Source organism: Diadema antillarum, unplaced genomic scaffold, assembly GCF_040938485.1.
Source record: "Diadema antillarum isolate AM-2024a unplaced genomic scaffold, OU_Dant_1.0 seq00000715_RagTag, whole genome shotgun sequence".
NCBI classification, from domain to species: domain Eukaryota; kingdom Metazoa; phylum Echinodermata; class Echinoidea; order Diadematoida; family Diadematidae; genus Diadema; species Diadema antillarum.
In genome coordinates this window covers 413,099-434,473 of record NW_027271619.1, presented here as the reverse complement: position 1 = coordinate 434,473, position 21,375 = coordinate 413,099, and the positions used below count along the sequence as shown (strand labels likewise).

The 21,375-nt window shown below is 37.7% G+C and overlaps 1 protein-coding gene across 1 annotated transcript in view; it reads left to right on the top strand.

The window, feature by feature from the left end:
• Positions 1–21,131, top strand: part of LOC139737908 (globin-like) — a 66,000-nt gene extending 44,869 nt beyond the window's left edge. Inside the window, exon 3 of the mRNA XM_071648576.1 lies at positions 20,383–21,131. Within this exon, the coding sequence (XP_071504677.1) occupies positions 20,383–20,517 (135 nt within the window). The 3' untranslated portion in view covers positions 20,518–21,131. The remainder of the gene's footprint in view (positions 1–20,382) is intronic.
• Positions 21,132–21,375: the final 244 nt, after the last annotated feature.

Here is a 21,375-nt window from a genome sequence, read left to right as displayed (position 1 = left end):
CAACAACAAAAGGTTCATTTCTGGATAAGAGATCAGTTTCTATAGTCCGATCCTGTCGTGCTAATCGATTTGAATGTTTCGACTCATGTGGAGCGAAGATGTGCAAAATGTTAAATAATCATTGTGAGCCTGCCGCCTGCGTCGCAATCCGGACAAACACATTAAATTTTAGCAGACTGTCTTCAAATAAAGTTGCTTCGGAACTTGCGCTGCCGGCTTCCCCCCCCCCCCCCCAAAAAAAAAAAAAATCAAACAAAAAGAAAGAAAATGGAGAAAAATGTCTTCATCAAATCAAAAACAGTTCAGAATCTTCACATAAAAGAGGAAATCGTCATCAACTGACCTCGGGCGGCTGATGGATCATACTACTGTCGAAAATTCTTTCCTCTCAAAAAGTAGTGGCATATTGGATGATGTCGGGAGATGACGCTGCTTCAAGATCGAATTCAATCCTTTGAAAGGTCGTTGACTTCAACACTTCGCTGATGCACCGTTTTCCAGGCAGATGTCATTAGCTCTTTGTAATGAAAGCGAAGAGATAAAGGAGCAATGGAAGTACCTTGTGTTTAATACTGACGATCGAATGCCCTATGCTTTGATTAAAAACAGACATGAAACCTCGCTCTTGATGGAACAACCTTTAAGCAGGTTAGCATCATGGAAGCTTGAATTGCGGACGTTAACTCGAGTGGACACGAAATCTTGAACAGTCACTTCTGCGTACAAGTAGCATCATCGTCATTTTCAATACCTGGGGGAAAATGGGAAAGCAATTCAAATATTTTGTAATAATTATGTAACAGACGTATAATCCCATCAAGAAAGCAAATTGTAATAAATTTTGTTACTTTGATAGAGGGAATCCCAAGGAAGAACGTGTTTTCCCTCCCAAGTGGGCGTGGTAGTCATTTTGAGTAACTTAAACAATCGACGTGCCATAGAATAAATACTCCGATGGTCTCGTACAAGACTAGCTGCAGTGACAAAGTATCTTGTTCGTGTTAGCGATAGGTTTTGCCATCACCCTTGTCACCCGATTCATCATAGCTGCTGCTGATCGATGCATTAGGGAATAAGAGCCATAAATGTGTTATAGCACTCGGACATTTATGAGAAAGAGATAGCATTTTATCACCAGATTACGATCTCGGGGCTGTTAACGGTTTGTAATAATCACTCCGTGAGCCCACTGATGATTTTCCGGTGACGTCGCTCAACATGTATTGCTCTATTAGACGAAGCTTTAAAAAGTGTGATAACCCTCTATTCTTTGTCAAAGTATTATAAGGGCTGAACTGAATTATGAATACGTTCTCCGCCGTCATACACGTTGGATTCATGGTCACAACGAAGCATTAACATGGCAACAAAACAAAAGAAGAACTTTTGAGCTTTAAAAGACTGAAAAATATAATCATATTCCCCTCCATCCCCCCCCCAAAAAAAAAAAGAGAGAAAAGAAGTAAAAGACAAACCCTCAATAGGCATTCCCATTTTGGTTACTATTCGTTATTCCGAAGATTCGTTATTCCAAGGGTTCGTTATTCGGAAGATTCGTTATTCCAAAGGTCCGTTATTCGGAAGATTCGTTATTCCGAAGGTTCGTTAGTACGCATCTTCGTTTCATTTCGCATTAACGAGCCTTTTTTTTTTTCATTTTCGGATTAACGAAACTGTGGAATAGCGAATCTTTTTTCATTTTTGGATAAACGAACATCCAGGTATAGATAATTTGTGTGTTTCACAATTACGAACCTTCAGAATAGCGAATCTCAATTCATTTTCGAATTGACTAACCTTCTTAACAACGATCATTACCCTCATGCCATTAAGTGTCATCATACGTAATCCTTCAGAAATTAAAAGCATTACATGAAAATATCCGCTATCACTTTGCGATTGTTTGCAAGCAATAATATTGTGATGATGACTTGTAGTCACTTTAAGAAGTTCTCTGTCACCGGCAACAATAAAGAAAGAACCGATTTAATTGACGTCCCGAGTATCCGATGTAATATAAGGGTAAAGGGTTTTGTGTTTGAACTGTCTCTTTGTTACTGTTCTTTAAAGGTGAGCATCGAGTTTGCATTTTTTTCTCTCTCTCTCCGTAAGCAATATCACTGGTTTTGATTTGTATTATTTTATAGAGATTGGGAGAAAAAGAAGGAGCTAGTCTGGTTTTAAATCCCGTCAAACATGTCAGACTGCTTAATACCGAGTAGCGGCACTACCAACAGAGCTCGCGCCAATTTATGCACGCGACAAGTACAAATTTTAGTGTCTCACCACTGAATTAATATCTATAATACAGTAGCCTGCAGAAAGACATGTTATATGAATGGATGCGGATTTACTTAGCAAGACAAACATACACACACACACGCGCGCGCGCGCGCGCACACCCAAACCATGCGTTGACCATTACTCTTGCCAATCAAGACATGTACGAATTAGACAATACGTGCATATGATATTGAATTGACAAACACCCCTTCCAAAAAGGAAACGAATGAGTGATACTTAAAAATAAATTGTATATAAACCAACGATGACCAATGACTAAGATATTGCCCTGTGTAACATACACCCACAGACCTCCGATCCTCTACATAATCACTATATAAATATCACATCACCAAAAAGAGGGAGTTGGCAAAGCTACCAAGGCCTTCATGGGGGAGAATAACATTAACTAAGATCAAAGAACAATCCACTCTTCCCCCTTAATTGGCAATGCTATTCGGTGTCTGTAATGAGAAGAGCTGGTTGATGAATTGCGCGCAGTTTTTTGGGACCCTTTTCCTGGAAAGGGTCCTCTGAAATTTCTCAGAAAAGGGGAGAGATGAATTGATAGATAAATGGATATATAGATGCACGCACAATACATACATGTAAGATACAAATACGGCTATCGAAATTCAACGTGGCTCGGTAAGTGGCAGTGGTTGAGTGAATTAAATTATATGCCATATATATTCTCTTTGTCATTGTGGGTGGGGGAAAGACTTGATTGACATTTCTCTTTTGAATTTTGTTAATATGATAAAAAAAAGTTATTCCTGAGTTGATGTTGATTTCCAATACTACTAACATTTGACTGAGTTTGCTATAATTTATGTCTGTCAATGAAAATGCAAAAACAACAACAACAACAACACACAAATAGATAGTGTCTTGGGGCTTCAACGCTCACCAAATACAGGCCCGTAGCCAGGATTTTTCAAGGGGGGGTGCGGTCACTAAAAAAACGGACCTTCGGTACCAATACCAATGATGACACACACACACACACACACACACACACACACAATTATATATATATATATATATATATTCTTTGGACGACCGAACTACAAAAGTTGTATAAGAATTTGCGCGCGAAGCGCGCCGCAAATTGTGAATTTTGACTGTTTTAATGACGTTTTAAACTCTCGAGGAAATTTGTATTTTTGTCTGTTGCATGCAATCGCGTTACGGTATTTCATCTAGGAAATAGTAAAAACTCATTTTGCCAGGAAGTTGCAAAGTTTAATTGTGTTCGAGACTCTGCGCGCGTAGCGCGCCACAAAATTGAAAATAGTGATTTTCCTGGTGTTGTTTTAACTTTTATTTTTTCTATTGTATACCCGCGTTAGCAGGCCTGAAGCCAGGATTTTTAAAGGAAGGGGGGATTGCGTTAATTAACAAAACGGTCCTTTGATACTGTCCCGGGAGGGGTAGCGACAATTAAAAGGTGGACACCATGCTCATACATGGACTTTCAAAATGGCCCCTAAACGAGTAATAATCATATGATTTTTTCGGGCCTTAAAAACAAGTATTCCTTAAATGTTTCCTGCACCCTAAAGAAGTACTTCATCATGATTGAGCAATATACCATTTTCCCAAATTTCGGCCTTTTTGATACCCTTTGATTATATACGCTCGTACATCACACTTTCCATCTAATCCGTGAGAAAAAACGACCCCTATTACGCGTTTTCTTTAGCGAGTATGGTCACGGTGTCCACCTTTCAGTTGGAGTTTTCCATCCCATTGGATGCTGTTTGGAAGATGAAACATTCACTTTACTATACAGTATATCAGCCGTTGGTATGCGAGTTTGTCAAAAACGAAAATAAATAAGAAAATTTTTAAAACAAAATGAATTGTAAATGTGAACCATTTATATTTTGCCTCCTTGTGGTAGGATATTTCCAGCATTTCCGAACTTTCAAATAATCATTTTAGATTTAATAATATTAAAGGTAGTAGATCCGATTCGCAAACATCTCCAATATCAGTCAAATGTCATATTAACCATCATGCTAAGAAGGTTTTCTTTGTGAAATTTGGAGGTCAGTGAAATTCAAAAATTAAACATCCGTTAGCCATTGGAAGAAGTATATAAGCGCCCGATTGCAGACAGCAGGTGGCAAGGTGACCGTTGCAACTACTTACATTATTACCAGCTCCGAAGGAAATGCACCAGTCCGACTACAGCCATCATCGAAAAATGAGATGGAATGTGGAATGCATTTGGTCGTTTTTGCTCCCAAACTTAACAGTTATGTTGTCAATAAGGCTGCTACGTATCTAGATAATGTCTCACATACAACTGTATCTGGATATTGCGTTGAAAATGATATTTGGCGAGAAACAAAAGCTTGAAATCACAGGAATTCACACTGCTAACAACGGCAGACAGTGAAGGTCAACGGCTCAAATTTTCGTTGGTAGTCTCGTCACGTGATAGTTCTGTATGGATTGTACACGTTCCCTATGACAGCAATTGTGAATGGGTAGTCTAGCTTTACTGCAAATTTGCGTCAGGACTGCTCAACCAATGGAAAAGATTCTTATGTCACAAAAATGGGCAGAACCTCTACTTTCTCAAACCGTGCGCCCCAAGTTTGTGCGATCTTCCGTTCTCGAGATATCCCGTCTGGAAGAATTGCAAGACGGCAAAATATGCTCAAATTCGTCAAATTTGGACTGTTCGCCATAGACAATTCTACTCATAAGGTACTTTTCTGATCTAATTTGCGTCACTGCTACAAATGTTACAATAAAGATATATACACATAAATAATCCCTAAAGTGTCCACTTTCAGAATCCGGGCGCCCCAAGTTTGCTTCTTAAACAGTTTAAAAGTTATGGCAGATTTTGTGGAAAAATGCGTCGATTTTTGACCCGTTTTACGTGTTGTAGCGTTCGCGCGGAAGCGCGGCTTCGCAGATGACCGAAAGTTTTCAATATGTAATAGCTCGCACAAATTGATACGTAACATTTGTGTTTGTGTGCATGGGGACGATCCGATGGTTCACGAACAAAAGGGTTTCGTACAATTATTTTTAACATTGTTAAACGTACTCTTCCACATTTACGTAGCATATAATGTGTCTTTATATTTATTTGGATTGTTATCTTGAGAATTGCTAAAAACCGTTATTATGAAAAAGTGGACCTTTCAGAATTTGGGGGGGGGGGTGCGTACGCACCCCCCCTGGCTACGGGCCTGAAATACAATGATGTTGATATGTGTTGATTCATAGTACCCTCAACATCACTGAAGTGGTCAAATGAATATCCAAGTAGGCCTATGTATCATATATATTTCATAATAATTTGCCTGCTATTTTTCGTTAGACTACTTTGACACGCCCACAGAAAAAAACCTTCCAAACCAAGATTCTGCCAGTGACGTCATCCCTCAATCCTTGCCAGAGAACTAATATGATTAACAAAAGATATTGGGATGTTCAACCGTTCCCCAGACTGAACATAACTTTCATGTTTCCACGTTACTAATCATGATTAACAGAAGACAGAGTGGAGAAACATGCAAGTTATGTTCGGTCTATGATTATACAGGCGAAGATTCATTCCGCTGTCTTTTTTAAAATCATGATAGCATACCTTAGCAATGATTGAAAAATGATGGCACTGGTAGAATATTGGCTCTAGATTTTTTGATGGGGTGTATCCAAGTTATCTACATATGGCATATGTTCATATATTCTACTGGCCACAAAATTGATGATCAAGGTATTATACCAGTCAACATCCATTTTCACTGCACGGTTTCTTTTATCTACACTATATATCTGAAGGATACATTGTACATAGTCAGCTTCCCCGAGACCTTTGATAGTTCTTTTTAACGCCGTGGAATAAAATAAATTACCTAGTACTCATCTGTAAGAACTATAACGCAATAATGGGTAACGGCTGAAGATATCAAATTGTGGGAATTTATAGAAATACGACTAAATGACAAAATAAAGTATTGAATTCGAATGATTACCGCAATGATTTACAGATTTATATAGAAGATCTGTATTTATTTGAAGCTGCGTTGGGAAAAAAATTATGATATCTAATTCGGGGTCAGGCGCAGAGGAAAACAATATTACGAACATTTTTCCCGTTATCATTTATTTGAATTACTTCACAAAGAAAAACAAAAAGCACGCACTATATCGGTCTTATTTTTGAAAACTTCTCTTGGAACTATATCAGTAGCTTGTCAACGTTGCTATTTTGATTGCTCTGTAATTGTAAAGAAGACGTTATATAACTTCAAGATTGCGTCAATCAAACTTCGTAATATTTCCTTTGAACAACGTTGCCACGTTGTCTGTGAATCAATATATATATATATATATATATATATCACAATACATAATATACAAAATTATCAAAGTCGGATGTCAATTTTAAAAAGGGTTATTTTAAGGTATCATATGAATTCGCGAAACAAGATTTTTTCGAATTAGTAAGCAGGTGCACAAGCATATGACAAAATGAACGATGCAGTTATTAATTTTTCGTCTTTGTCCCTCCTTTTGTTCCTCTCCGTGTGCAAAAATGAAATAAGAATGGGGTTGACCGACATTCATGAATGAAGAGACAAACTTCCGCTAGGTTTCCACACACTGATGGGGTTTACTTCTCAACTCGTCCAATATAACTACACCGCGTATTATGAAATATTCTCTCCCAAGAAGGGCGTACAGGCACGTGTTCCTTCTTCCCGCGTAATTATCATGAAGGGCCAATAGCACGGCACATTCACCGTCGCACGATGAAGCAGCTCTGATGTCAGATTTGACCTTCGTAGTCAGTGCCTTGAACGCCGTGATTTCACGCCGTGCTCCACGTTCAGCCCCCCGGACAGGCAAACACTCAGTAGTTGAGAATTCCATGATATTCATCCATCTCGCGTGAGCACGCTGTTGTCGCTGGTGCTGCTATTGTTGTTGTTGTTGTTGTCAACTCTTGATTCATCCCGTTTCCATGACGACGTCCTTGAAAACACGATGAAGAGTCGGAAATTGCCTCTGCCGCGCAGCTGTGTCGTGCATTTAATGGGGAGAACGAAATACACATTAACACGATGCCATCTATATCTCTGGCGTTCGGGCAGGTTTTTGTTTTTGTTCTGTTTTATTTGTTGTTTGTTTTTTAAGGATTTGAATGATTCTTTTGCGCCTGGTTCATACACCATCACTTTCAAGGGTGTTAGTCTAATGGACGTGTGCACCGTATACGTCTAAAATTGCCTAAACTTCAATTATCCATTATATTTTTTGTTCATAGTTATTTGCATTATCATAATATGTAATGTATAATATATACAAGTGTATCTCTATATGCACACACACACACACACACACACACACACACATATATATATATATATATATATATATATACATATATATATATATATATATATATATATATATATGTGTGTGTGTACATAAACATAAATCTTTTTCCCAACTTTTTAGCCCTCCATGGACTATTTTATTATCCCCATGTCAACAAACTCAAAATATTCAACCATAATCTCTTTGTTTTTCTTAACATTTCTCTCGTAAACATTTACACAAACAAATATTGGAGTGACTGCCACTTTAAACCGAACTTGTTGAGAATACCTGATACAGAATAAGTATATCTCTCATCTGCATAATATTCCATAATTTTTTTTCTTCATAGAGTTAAACCTATATAGGGACTTTGTTTTTTTAACTTTTGTACATAGTCAGTTGTGGCTTAATCAGAATCACAACACAATTTAGAGCATCATTTAAATATAAATATGATTATATATATGAATACGTATAGCATAATTTTGTAATTGTATAAAAAGACAGGGACATATATATATATATATATATATATATATATATATATGTATAATAATAATAATAATAATAATAATAATAATAATAATCAAGAAGCCCAAAGTTTCACCCTCTGATGCCGAAATAGCTGCTGCCTCATCGAAGCAACCCTCTCCACAAGTATCACTGTGTCACTTGAGTCAGGAGCAACTAGACTTGAAATATATAGAGAATAACAAAATATGAAATATATGGAGAATATTCTTATGGTCAGTAATTTCAATTCTTGGAAAGGGATGCAAGAAAGGGATGCAAATGTTATCACTATATAGGGATCGTCACTACCCAACTTTCTCCATGAAGCTGATTTGACACATTTCCGGAAGGACTTTTTCTACATTTTTTTTCCTTTTTCAAGAAAGTAACAGGGTCATCATTTTGTTCAAGGACAATTTTATCCTCACCAAGCGCCGGACGGAGACGGGTTTGGGGACTCTGTTTTCCTTTCCCCTTTTTCTGACTGAGGTATGAATCTTATGACTAAACTCTCAAACATCGTTGGCATCTTATCCAGTAGAAATGCCCCCGAGAATGAGAAATCTTACTCGCATTAATGCTAATAAAACAATGTTGCATTGAAACCTTTTTAATTTTTTGTTATATGGTGTGCAAAATGGTGATTGTTTATGAAATGGTATATTGCTTTGTTTTCTGCAAAATATAAAATAGTGTATGTTGCATATGATACATCTACTCCGAGATTCAGCTAGCGTCTCAGGAAACCTATTTCATTAATACAAGTATGTGTGATATTGCCTTAGCTAGCTTTTTGTTTCAAATTCTTTTATATTGATCAGATCTGTTCAGTTACAACGTCGGCATATTTATGTACAAATTTTCTGCCAACGAGTTACCGGGTGTTTTTACTAGCATGTTCAGAAAAAACTATTTGATTCATAATTATCCTACCCGCCAAAGTGACGCATTTCACCTTCCACGTACTCGAACAATTTTCGCTAAAAAAAAACGATAATGTATACGGGCCCTAGATACTGGAATGACCTCTCCCCCGAAATAACAAGCTGCTCGTCCTTATATTCCTTTAAACGTAAATTAAAAGAGTTTTTATTGAGTGCATATTTTGCAGACACTGAACAGTCGTAATGTCTTATGTAATACTGTGGTATGTTATTGTCCAATCAAATATTTTGTCAACACGTTGCAGATTCCATTTAGGATCTTGCCATCGGGCTCTCTGAATTCATCATTAGCAATTCCACATTCTACTTCGTTTCCCTCTCTTCCTCTTTCCCTCTACCCCTCTCTAACCTTCTATGCAGAGCTTGACGGCAGGCACCAAATGGCTTAATAGTTGTACATGTTACTTTTTGTGTCTTACTGATCATATCCTGGTGAAAGTTTTAATGCAACAATAGTTCATAGTATATATACCAAAGTAGGCTGTATAATAATGATGGCTCGGTCACAGTAAGTTCATATTAATGTATAGTTTGTTTGTTTTTCTTCTTCTTCTTCTTCTTTTTTTTTTATTACATAAAATTTGGCAACCTTACATCATCATTCTGGTCTTATCTTCTATCCGTTCTCCGTTTCTTTTTCACAAACACTGATTACTCGGGGCTTACAGCCAAACAAGCTAGCTTTCATGTAGGTCCCGTCATACTTCTCTTTGATCAACCCCATTTCGATTTCGATTTTGACCAGTTATCATTACATGTAATTACTGTGTTATCACCATGTATATTGTTTGTTTTCTGCACATTGTTCACAAGGTAAAAGAACTTGTCTGGTTTCTGTTGTAATGTTCATAAATGAGAAGTATGAAAATAAATGAATTGAATTGAATTGAAATTGAATTGAATTGAATATTTTGGTTAATTCTTAATAAGTAATATTGGATAGGCCTATGGACTGGATTTGAAGGGTTGTACTATATTAGGTGTTTATGTGTACACAGCATGTGTTGAATTTTACAGGTTCTCATGCGCCGAAAGTATCAGTAATGATGTAGATAAGGCGCATTATAAATGTACTTCATTATTATCATTATTATTATTATCATTATTATTATCATTATTATTATTATCATTACTATCCATAAACATTCAGGAAATGACAAGTAACTATACACTACCCGCTATAGGGGACAGACCTTCCTGGTCTGTTTGTTGTTGTTTGTCCTTTTATGCGTTATCAGAAATTCTCAATTACCATAATACTCCTACCATACCAATAGTTACAACTTTCTCCTTTCGGGCAGTCCGACGAAACACCGCAGGAAGACTTTTAATCAATAGTTACGTTCAGACGACAAGCCCTAACCTCGAGGTTAAGCGCTTGCCCCCTAACTTCGACGTGCGTCCACACGACGAAGCTTAACCTCGAGGTTAAACTCCTGCCCCTTTGAGTTCGTTGATTTTTGTGTCCACACGGTGCTTAACTACGAGTGGGGATCCCCGCGGCTCGTGGTTAGAGCACTAACCCTGAGATATCTCGTGGCTCTTAACATTGAGCTAACCTCGATGTTAGCTAACTACGAGTGCGTCTACACGGTCCCTAACTACGAGCTTAACCTCGAGGTTAAAGGCTTGTCGTCTGAACGTAACTAATGTCGATTTTTCGTATAAGGTTAGATCAGTTTCTATTTTTGTAGGGTTTCTTTCATAAAAATAAAGTTTCCGGCTGATTCGAATTTTCCCATGCTATCGTATTTAGTCTCGCATTTCCGTTCTACAGTTGCTAAAAATATACGGTGTCAATGTTAACATCTACCCAATTTATCACTCCGACGAAACATCGCAGGAAGACTTTTAATCAATGTCTATTTTTCGTATAAGGTTTGATAAGTTTCTATTTTTGTAGGGTTTCTTTCTTGTAGATAAAGTTTCCGGCTAATTCGAACTTTCCCACGCTATCGTATTTAGTCTCACATTTCCGTTCTACAGTGGCTAAAAATATAAGGTGTAAATGTTAACATCTACCCAAGATTATCACTTCAAAATGCTATGTGGGAATAAAATTCTGTGTATGTAATTTAATGTAGTGATTTTTTTTGTTACGTGAAGCTTTTTATACTCATTAGTAAGACCATGATACAAAATTGAATGAGTCAACGAAAGATTGCACAAACATAAACCCAACACCGGACGTTTCGACATGTAAATATCCCATCCATTAGAATGGCAGACTTGCATTATGGCATTAAGTATACCGCGAGCATTTTGTTTGCCAAGAAATAAAAGACCGTGGAAAAACTTCGCTCCGCTAATGACTTTTCGCATGTATCTTTAAACAGTTTCAGCAGCTAGCTCTCCTCATGTACTGTACCCTCAAGGTTTAGAGGGAGATAGCAGCCTAAAAGCTCAACGTCGCAAGAACAAAACAATTATAAAAAAATGTAACAATGCAAGGACAGTACGTGCGTCACTGTGATATTTTTTGTTTGTTGTTGTTCGAATTTACTTTGCCTGTTCGGCAAAGTTGTGTTTCTGGGAAAACTTGCAAAATCTGATGACTGTAAATTTTACATCGGTCATACCTTATAGTGGTTTACTATTATAGTAAACAAACGTGCAATCAACTGCACATTTCTGCTGTTAAACTTACCAAATGTTGATAACAGGAGCACATTTCTGCTTATAATTGTTGCTCTGCATGTGGTAACTATGGATCTGTCATATCCACGGATGAAAAACAAACAAACAAAACCTCGGTAATGGTTATTTTTACTGTATGATAAGCTCATTCGGTCTGCCTCCCAGTCCATACGACCAGGTTCGATTCCCGAGTCTTAATGTTGTGTGTAATCATACCGACTCTCTCTCTCTTTAACAAGAGGCAAAGCACTCTGTCACACGGAAAGGACGTAGAATGAATATCCCGTGTGTGAGAGAGTCACAACTCATGCACGAAAATAAAGATCCCGCTTCATCCATTCAAAGAGCAAGGTTAATAACCCGATGAAATGGCCCCGCCTTATATCCAGTTGGACCCCATGGAAGACCAACTAGTGTAGCTGGATGAACGTGGGCTATCCCGCGATCTTCTCGGATGGAAAATGGAACAAATGAAAAAATAAGATATCCCTCTCTCGAGGTATATTACCCCTAAAAAGAAAATAAATACCAGGTAATTAAATCTTTAACAAAATAATGTACTAAACCGCATGGTAAAGAATATCTGCATTCACGCATTGATTTGATAGTGACTTCCAATCAGGGTGATATTTTACATCTGCTAATGATCTGTGAAACTCGTGCCTGCCTGTGGCTCAAGGATGTAGTCTTCGTTACTGCATCACACTACATCACATCATACAACGATGTCAAAAGATGTCTCGAAAAAAAAAAGTCCTCAATAATGCCGTCGTTTTACCGTATTTGATAATAATTACTTATGATTAATATCATTATTGACATCATCATTTTTATGGTTATCATCACAGCGTTGTTTTTCATCAAAACATCAGCAGCAGCAGCATGATCTGACTGAAAAGCAAATTATTGTGACTGAATTTGACACACTTATCTTGCATAATACAATCATGATTATGAACACCGACCGCTGACGGGTTATTGGGCAAAGCATTTACAGTCTTTATCGATCTTGTTGATGTTGTCGAGTCTCATCCTGAGGATTTCGCGGGAGGAAGTCGTTGCTCCGACGGTTGCCCCTGGCAACGTTCCTGAACGGATGCGGCGATATTCTTTTTTATTTCCCCTCGCAAGTATATAGACGGCAGGTGCACCAAGCTGTGTCATGCGCTTGTTTCGCTGGACGAAATGCGGTTATTAGTTTGCCCTGTGCTTGCGTTATGATGGACAGATGATGAAAAAGATGATGACACTAATTTCTCTCTTGCTTCTCTCTTTCCTCTAATTAATTTCATACGTCTTTATTGCTTTCTCTCTGAACAAATCAACATCAATCACCCCATTTGAGAGGAATGGCAAAAACGATGTCGGCACATTGAATCATGATATTGTGATATTCTATATATCACTTTACCACTTGCTTTTTTTAGTGGTTTAATTTCTTAAAGAGATTGTTTTTCTTTGCCTTTTATTACGATTTCAGAGTCTGGTATAATTATGGCTGATAGATTATTTCATAAATTGTTGGGTTTCTTTTTTTTTTTTGCATTGGTTCTGTATTTATAATCAAAATCCCAATCTTTGATTTGAAAAGTTCAGAACATGTCCGCCAATTTGTTAATTGATTTGAAAATTCTTTATGCTAAATCTATTTGATCTTTCTTCCTATCAAAAAATGAAAAAATAAACACAGATTCTGTTGTTTTAAACCCTACTACCATTAGTCTGCAAAACAAGTCTACCACCCAACTTTACATTCAAACACACACAAGTGCAGAAGTAAATTTAATTTGTATTAAAGTTAAGGTTTCTTTGATAACGATCTCCTACATTTTCTTCTATAGGGCTATACTTTTTCTCCGTCAGATAATGTCTGTAAAAGTATCTCAAAATTCGTCCACTGAAAATATGAGTCGTAAGTTCAGACCGTTCATGAGTATGTTTATATACAGTATCAAGTTTGTATCATATAATTATTGTGTTAATGTTTTTTAATATGTGCTGAAATAAAACAAGCAAACAGACATATACACACCGGTCTGTCCTTTAATTTTCCGCTTTAACACCTCTCCTGCTTGTTATGGCAATATGAAATTTAAAGGGGAAAAAAATCAACTGGCCGGAAATGACGCCCACAATTGTTCTTATTCCGCATTCACTCGACAATTATTTCATATCCTCTACCCGACTCTCCGGCAAGCACTCGTGCTCCAGCAACATCTAAATCTGCTGTTTTTGAAAAACTTCATATCTAGAAGCTATATTCGTATTGATGCCACTGCGGATTATCGAATCAGGGCTGGAAGACAGAGTGAATGACGAGTAGATCCCACATCGAAGCAAAATAACTGACATCGAGTTAGGTAATTCCTTAATAGGCGATGGTTGCCCTGGGCAACCTACCAAACACCATTTATAAAAGATTTTTTTTTCTTTATCAGTGAGCCAGTTAGATGAGAGCTGGTTTGCGGACGCAACGGTCTGTTGCCGTCAGCCTTGGGAATTGTTTCCGCCTTTTGAGTGTAGAGCTGCTGGGAACGTCGCTGTACTATCCTGTGGGCTGCTGGCGTGCGGTATAGCTTTTGCATCTGCCCCAAACTATTAATACGAAGTCGAGGCAAAAACGCCGATATTTCCCTATACCATGCCTATTGTCAGCGTTCAACGGTATATTTACAACAAATGTCTTCATGAATAATGAAAATTCATCCAAATATGACTGTCTTCTTTGTATAGTAAAAAACATCGGACAGTTTGGGGATTTTTTTTTTTTTTTTTTTTTGGGGGGGGGGCTTATTTTGGTCTCTTCCCCAGTAAGGGCATAAATCCATGAATTATACATGTAATTTTACGTTCATTTTACGTGCATTTCCCTTTTAACTTTATTAAATAAAAAAGTGAGAAATTACATCAACCCACTATTCCACTCTACAGGTATTGCCATGGTCAAAGGAAACCATTTTCCTTTCGAGCATCATTCTTTTCATCTAAAAGATTTCATGCTTTTCGATGCATTAGTACAAATAAGTCCTCAACAAAACATGCAATCATCCGGAAACCTACAGCTCGTCCACGTAAATAACTAGAGATAAATTAAGATTCAGATATGTTAGAGGCTCATATGTTGGCATTTATAGTGTTTAGCTTATCATCTTCAATATTTTTTAACGATTATTATGAGTTTGCGGTAGAAATATCCAGAAACATTGAACTTTGAATAACAAAAAGAGTAATAATTTCTTTTATTGTTTTCGTTATTACCATTATGACTGTTAGCTTTAGACAATGAACTATCAATACTAAGATGGTACATGTTAGACCATTTGGTGAATGCAAAACGCATTGATAGGTCTAAGTATTCAATCGATGAGCTTTTCACATAACCTATTTCCCAATTCGTCGAATTGATACGAGGTACTTTTCATGGCATAGTGGATAAGACTTTCTGACTTTCATTCTGACAATCCGAGTTCGAGTCCAGTCCGATGCTTGCGTCCTTCGACAAGCTGTTTTTACTCTTCCTCCTTGTCCTAGGTGTATAAGTGGGTACCTGGCAACGCTAAGGTAATAATAATGGCAGGGCTATCTTGGTAGATCAGTGTCAACGCTGAAATGTGGCTACCTTGGATATTATTATAGATGTTATTATTATCATTTTCATTATTCTTCTTATTATTATTAGTATCATTAGTAGTAGCAGTAGTATCATTATCATCATTATTATCATTATCACGTCTTCTATTATTGTTCTACTATTTATTATTCTACTATCATATTATCATTAGTACTATTTTAACTGTACACATTATGCTGTAGTCTTTGCTCATAACGTTTATATGGGCTATATGAAAACGCTACGAAGATACTGTTGTTGTTGTTGCTGTTTTTAGGTCAGAATTTGACATAATCAATGAGATCACGAGATTACACTACCTGATTTTTTGATTATGACTAATCAGTGAAACATGAGGCCACAAATAAAGACGAAGACCAGGGGATGCATTTCTCCCAACCACTTTGCCTGTCGTCGACGGATGACTTTAGAACATGCACAACACATCAGCTGGTTGTGTTGACCCTTTGCATATCTCTCGTGAAATCTCGCAGAATCTCCTTAAAGAAGAAATCCACTTCAAAATTCCATCCATTTTTTAAAAGAAAAAGAAAAAATATCCCGTGCAGAACAGTACAAAAATGATCAAAATCGGATAAGAGTTAAGGAAGTTCGATTACATCTTTAAATGGCAAAATTTTACGGAAAACACTTCCTTGACCAGTCGTTATGAATATTCTAATCAGCAAGTTGACATGCACTCACAATTTCTTATTCATTCCATGTAAAGAAATGACAAAAATCTCATATTTCAGCCGTAGACACATAAAACTTGCCTTAAAAACCACTCAGAATATACAAAAAAGGAAAAAATGTTAACTTTAATTTATCATGGTATGGGAATGTGCTTTTACCCCTATTAGCTAAAAATAAAAAAACCTGAATTTTATATATAACATACATGAAAAATTGTGAGGGCATGACGTCATCAAGTATGACATTTCTAAATGTCATAGCTTCCTTATTTCTTTCCCGATTTTTTTTTTTGTCATTTTTCGGAACGTTGTGGAGGTATTTTTTTTTAATCTCTCTTTCGTTAAGAGCTTTTTATTTTTGGGGAGGACTTCCTCTTTAAATCTAATGACGTGACGGACGAGTTTCTGAATTGTACCTCGCGGGGTTCTACTGCGGACTGACTGCATGACCATCCTCGACCTCTTTCTGCTCTTGGTCCATTTTATTAATTCATTCATATATTCATTAATTCATGTAAAGTCAAGGTGAGCACTGAGGTCAACTGTAATAGATATAAAAGCATAATAAATAGAATGCCATACTGGTCGTGATGAAATTGAATCATGTCGTGGTTGACTCGAAATTCCGAATGAATTGCAATTGTTGTCCCATGGTCATAGCGAAGCATCGTGTCTATACCTCACCTAGCTCATAGTACTCATTCTCAAACGACCTCGCCTCGTGTTCCATTAGTCATTGGTTCGTCATGTCATGATCACTAAAATATCAAGTGCCCGGGGTGACAGATGGATGAAGCGGATGCAGCAACTCAAGATTCTACCCTTGATTTTTCTTACATTACTGATGGGAGAATGTCTGTTTCAACGGTACGTGTCATTGCGTTACGAGTGATTTTCAGGATCCTATTTGGATCCCTTCAATATTCGGCAGTTTTACCAGCTTTTTGGTCGGTCTTTTTTTTTTTGCCGACTTCAAAAATATCTTATTTTTCATCCATTAAAAATGTTGAAAAGAAAAGGAAAATATGCAAATTTTTACCCTCAAATAATCACTTACCCATACCTTCACTTTTTGAGATTCTTCTTGATAATAGGAGGCAATGATAGTTGTAGGCAATGCCATTTAGAAGCCAGCAGTTGAGTATAGTGCACACTTGATAATATTACATAGCTCATCATTTGCCTTTAGATCCTATCTCCCGACCCATTCCAACCCCCCCCCCCCCCTCCACCAAAAAAAAGAAAAGAAAAAGAGTTGATTGTGTGTTTTTTAAGTCATTCTCACCAACACATCCCATCCCGACCCCCTCGAATCACTACGACCAAAACGCTCACATTCACCCAAAGAGCTTATGAGGAGGAGGAGAAAAATATCTTTGCATTAACCTGACTGGGTGTACAGTCAAAATCAAATGGCCATCTTTGTAAAAGCAACGCGCTAACCAGTCATGCATCAGCTCACACAGCAGGTGTGGGATCGTTATCATAGATTCGTAATCATGTAATACAATGCGGCAGGGCGGCGTGTTTTACAGTTGCAATCAATTAAAACCGATTTTTCACATCGATTTGTCAACGTTAAACTAAGTTGTGTAATTCGAGCGACTCATGTTTCATCTCCTCAAGCCCGCCTTCTTTAATTTTGTCAATTTTGTGAAAATTTGGAGATAACTGGCAGAGCATCAATTTCTTGCTGTGTTGCGTATAGGCCTATACATAGCAGCCACAACAAACGTGATATCATGTTCACTTTTCTTTCTAATACTATTTGTAATTGAATGAACAGAATGTTGTGTAAAGTTAAGTTTTTCAGTGTTTCTTAAAGTCATGTTTGTTCATTGTCGATCAATCAATATGCATAGACATTTATATCTATTGTCGGCCGCCAAAATTCCAGCAGATGTATAGTGTAAAAGAGGTCAAGAAGAATGCATTAAGAAAAATAACGTACATGCCGCTTTTGGGCACCGCAGGGTCGTACGTAAATCCGCCAAAACATATTCCTCCGAAATCCCACTTGACAGTATAATTTGCTGGTATCTGGTGAGAGTATAGTAAAACGAGCGTGGCATCGAGTTCCAAATAAGTTATTTACCTTGTCTATCCTCCTTCTTTCCCCTATTTTCCTTTTTTTTTACCTGCATCGCTTGGTGAAACTAATTCGCGATTTGATTACACAGGACTCATCGATTAATCCTTGAAGTGGAAATCGAGGTCAATTGACAATTTAAAATGGGCTTCTTTGTAAATGAGAATAGTCTATATTCTATCCAGCCATGGGAGTTGAGGATGATTGATGTGGGGGAGTTAATCGCCTATGCCGTGTCCATCGGCAAATGGCAATGCATTGACATCGAAATCATCTCAGGTTCGTTTCTGTTGTTTGACCAAATCATTACAAGTCGCATGAAATGTGTTTCCGCATTATGGCATTATATTGATCTATTGATTTTCATGGCTGGTTCAGTATTATATGCCCCGAATTTCATCATGATGATATCCAGAAAGGTATGATTCGTTACAGGCATCGGAAGACAAAGAAACACAACAAAAATGAGGTGAGAAGTAATGATAAGGAAACGTGCATTTTTAGCCTACGCATCACTAGTCCCACCTGATACGTCCAACACTCCAGCAAATCTCGCTCCAGAGTCTACATCGGTTTAAATCGGAAGACCACAGAGTTTTTACGTTCCCTTAGCAACAACGCAACCTCAATCTCGCGCGGTTTTATGAAATACCATCGATATAAAACTTTGTTATATGACCGCGCTGCGTATTGGATTCGATCGTTCGAATCAAATACACATACGGCGAGCAGTGGTAGGGAGGAAATTAAACATCTGGCTTCTGTCTGAATCGATTATACGTTTCCCGGAGACCCGAAGAAAGCGCCACCAGGCATCTTTTTCTTTCGGTTCTCCTCCCCGGAGCAGAGCATGGAGAGTTACCCTTCGGTTGGCGCCAGAAACACACCAGACAAAAGATGCTGTCATTTGATGTTTTCCTCTATAAAAATGACATATGCGGTGTAAATGCGAACAAGAATAACTTGCATCATGTTTTCATAATAAAATGACTGACAAAAGACATTGCAGGGAAACATGGAAGTTATTCTAGGTCTTGGGGAAGGTTTAATGTCTTTGTTAATCATTCTAGTACTTTTTCAGTGATTGACAAAATAATGGTTACGAGCAGAATCTTGGTTTGGAAGGCTTTTTCTTGGTGTATCCAAGTAGTCTAAAGAAAAATAGTAGAAAAAAAGAATATTTTAAGATATGTGGATTGAATTTATATTCTTCGCCACATAAGTAATAATGAGGATATCATAAATCCACACAAGTCTCCTTTTTTTCATTACATAGTCCTTTTAATATATGTGTGCAACCTGTACAACGCGAATTAACCCGTATAGAGGATCAACACTTTTAGATATCATCGACATCTCTTTAGGATATGCAGAAAAAAAAATTGTTTTTGACAATGACAGAGTTAAGTGACATAGTTGCTACATGTAATCATCCCTAAGTGTGAGCTACGCGGTATGTCTCTCTTCACTGAAACATAAGTGTACAGTACGTACGTTCGTTTCCATTCCCGATACTTTCAAATTGAAACTTTCGATTAAAGGAGACCTTCGGATGATTTTCAGACTTTTACAGTTAAACAACTATTGATTACTTATACCGAGTAGGGCCTACAGGGTTTCAGAATTTATAGTGATCGGGTTAAGGAATAAGAATGTTTTCAAAATTTACAACAAATTGCAATGAACAAGGATGATGACATGCAGCCTCAACTTAAAAATGCAGGAGTTGGGTCTCAAGGAAGCAGAACAAAAGAAGATGGCATGCATACATTCTACACAGATGAACTTGTCAAGCAAGTGGTATTGTAATGGAATTACACTGCTTCATTTCTGAAATATGTGAGGCTCCTGTGTCATCAACACTGTTTAGTGTAATTTGTTTAAGATTTTTCAAAGTATTGTTTCTCTGCTCAAGGACCACAATAAATTCCAAAAATCTATACATGGAGCTGTCGATTTATGTACTACATGCTGTGAAGTAGTAATGGAAATCGTCTGGAATGTAATGATTCATGTTTTCTTTCATGTCTTAGCCACGTATAACTTCATTATTGTTGGTGTTGGGGAAAAACAATCAATATCTACAACTTAACTATATTTATGTCAATGTATCTTCCTTTTTTTTCTTTTTAGGATGATTGAAATAAAAGAATCAATGAATGGATGCGAAATCTTTCTCCTGCACATTTTCTTTTCTCTTCGCATTGTACTTAATCTTTATGTTGTTGTTTTTTCTTTCGCATTGCTTTCATACAGAAATTCGAGAAGCCCTTCCTGGCATCCGTTAAAGAAGCTCTAGAAGACAGGTACAACGAAAAGATCGAAGCCATTTACATCCAGTTCACCAAATTTGTCTTGGATCACGTGGTTTCGGGGATGGAGGGAACATAGCAGCGGCCGTCGGGTAGGCAGCGAGCCATGTATTGTAAATATAAGCTATTTTTGTACACGCGTCATTCTTCTTTCGAACCGGGACATTATTGAAAACGAGAATAACGACATTCGCAAGAAGATGCGAAGGCAGCACAATCTCGTTCTCTTTGTTTCCCTCGATCGTACAGACGCTACTACCATGCCATTCTCTAGATGGCCGTGACGAAATCCAAGGAAGAAACCACGTGAACGTAACTTGTAGCCAATCGCTGTACGGTATTCGTGGATGTGCGACAAAGTTGTGACCTGATTCGTAGTGACTAAACATAAGGTCGAGTCACATCACCAGCTTGCATGAAGACTCCTTGTGTGATGCTATGAGTAGAAGGGATCCCTCTGTCAGAAAGCACAGGCTGCCGACATGTATGATGTTTGCTGAAAAACATGGATGTCGGTGGCGCGCTGTCAAACGCGCAGAACGTACTATTGAATGAATCACATTTGCCATTCATCACGCGCGTCAACGTGTATCACCGAGTAGGCCTATCGACACGAGGTCATACATGAACGACAGGGAGATTAATGGATTTGATATTTGCTGCTGTCAATGGCTCTCACTCACGAAAATTCATCACAGGGCCCGTCGTTCGTCTGTAGACTGTCTAATTGCCGTCCGGGTTATTACGCGGGTTACCGTGTGTTTATTGACAACTGAGGTTGCCTCGGTAACGCGACGTCGCAGTTTTCAGGCCAAAGCAATCACAGGGAATACACGGTGATATTATACAAATCATATTCACGATGCATGAGCAATTCTTTGTTTGTCACGGCTGAAAAGACTCCGCTCCTACAGCGAAGGGAGCTCGACGTGATGAC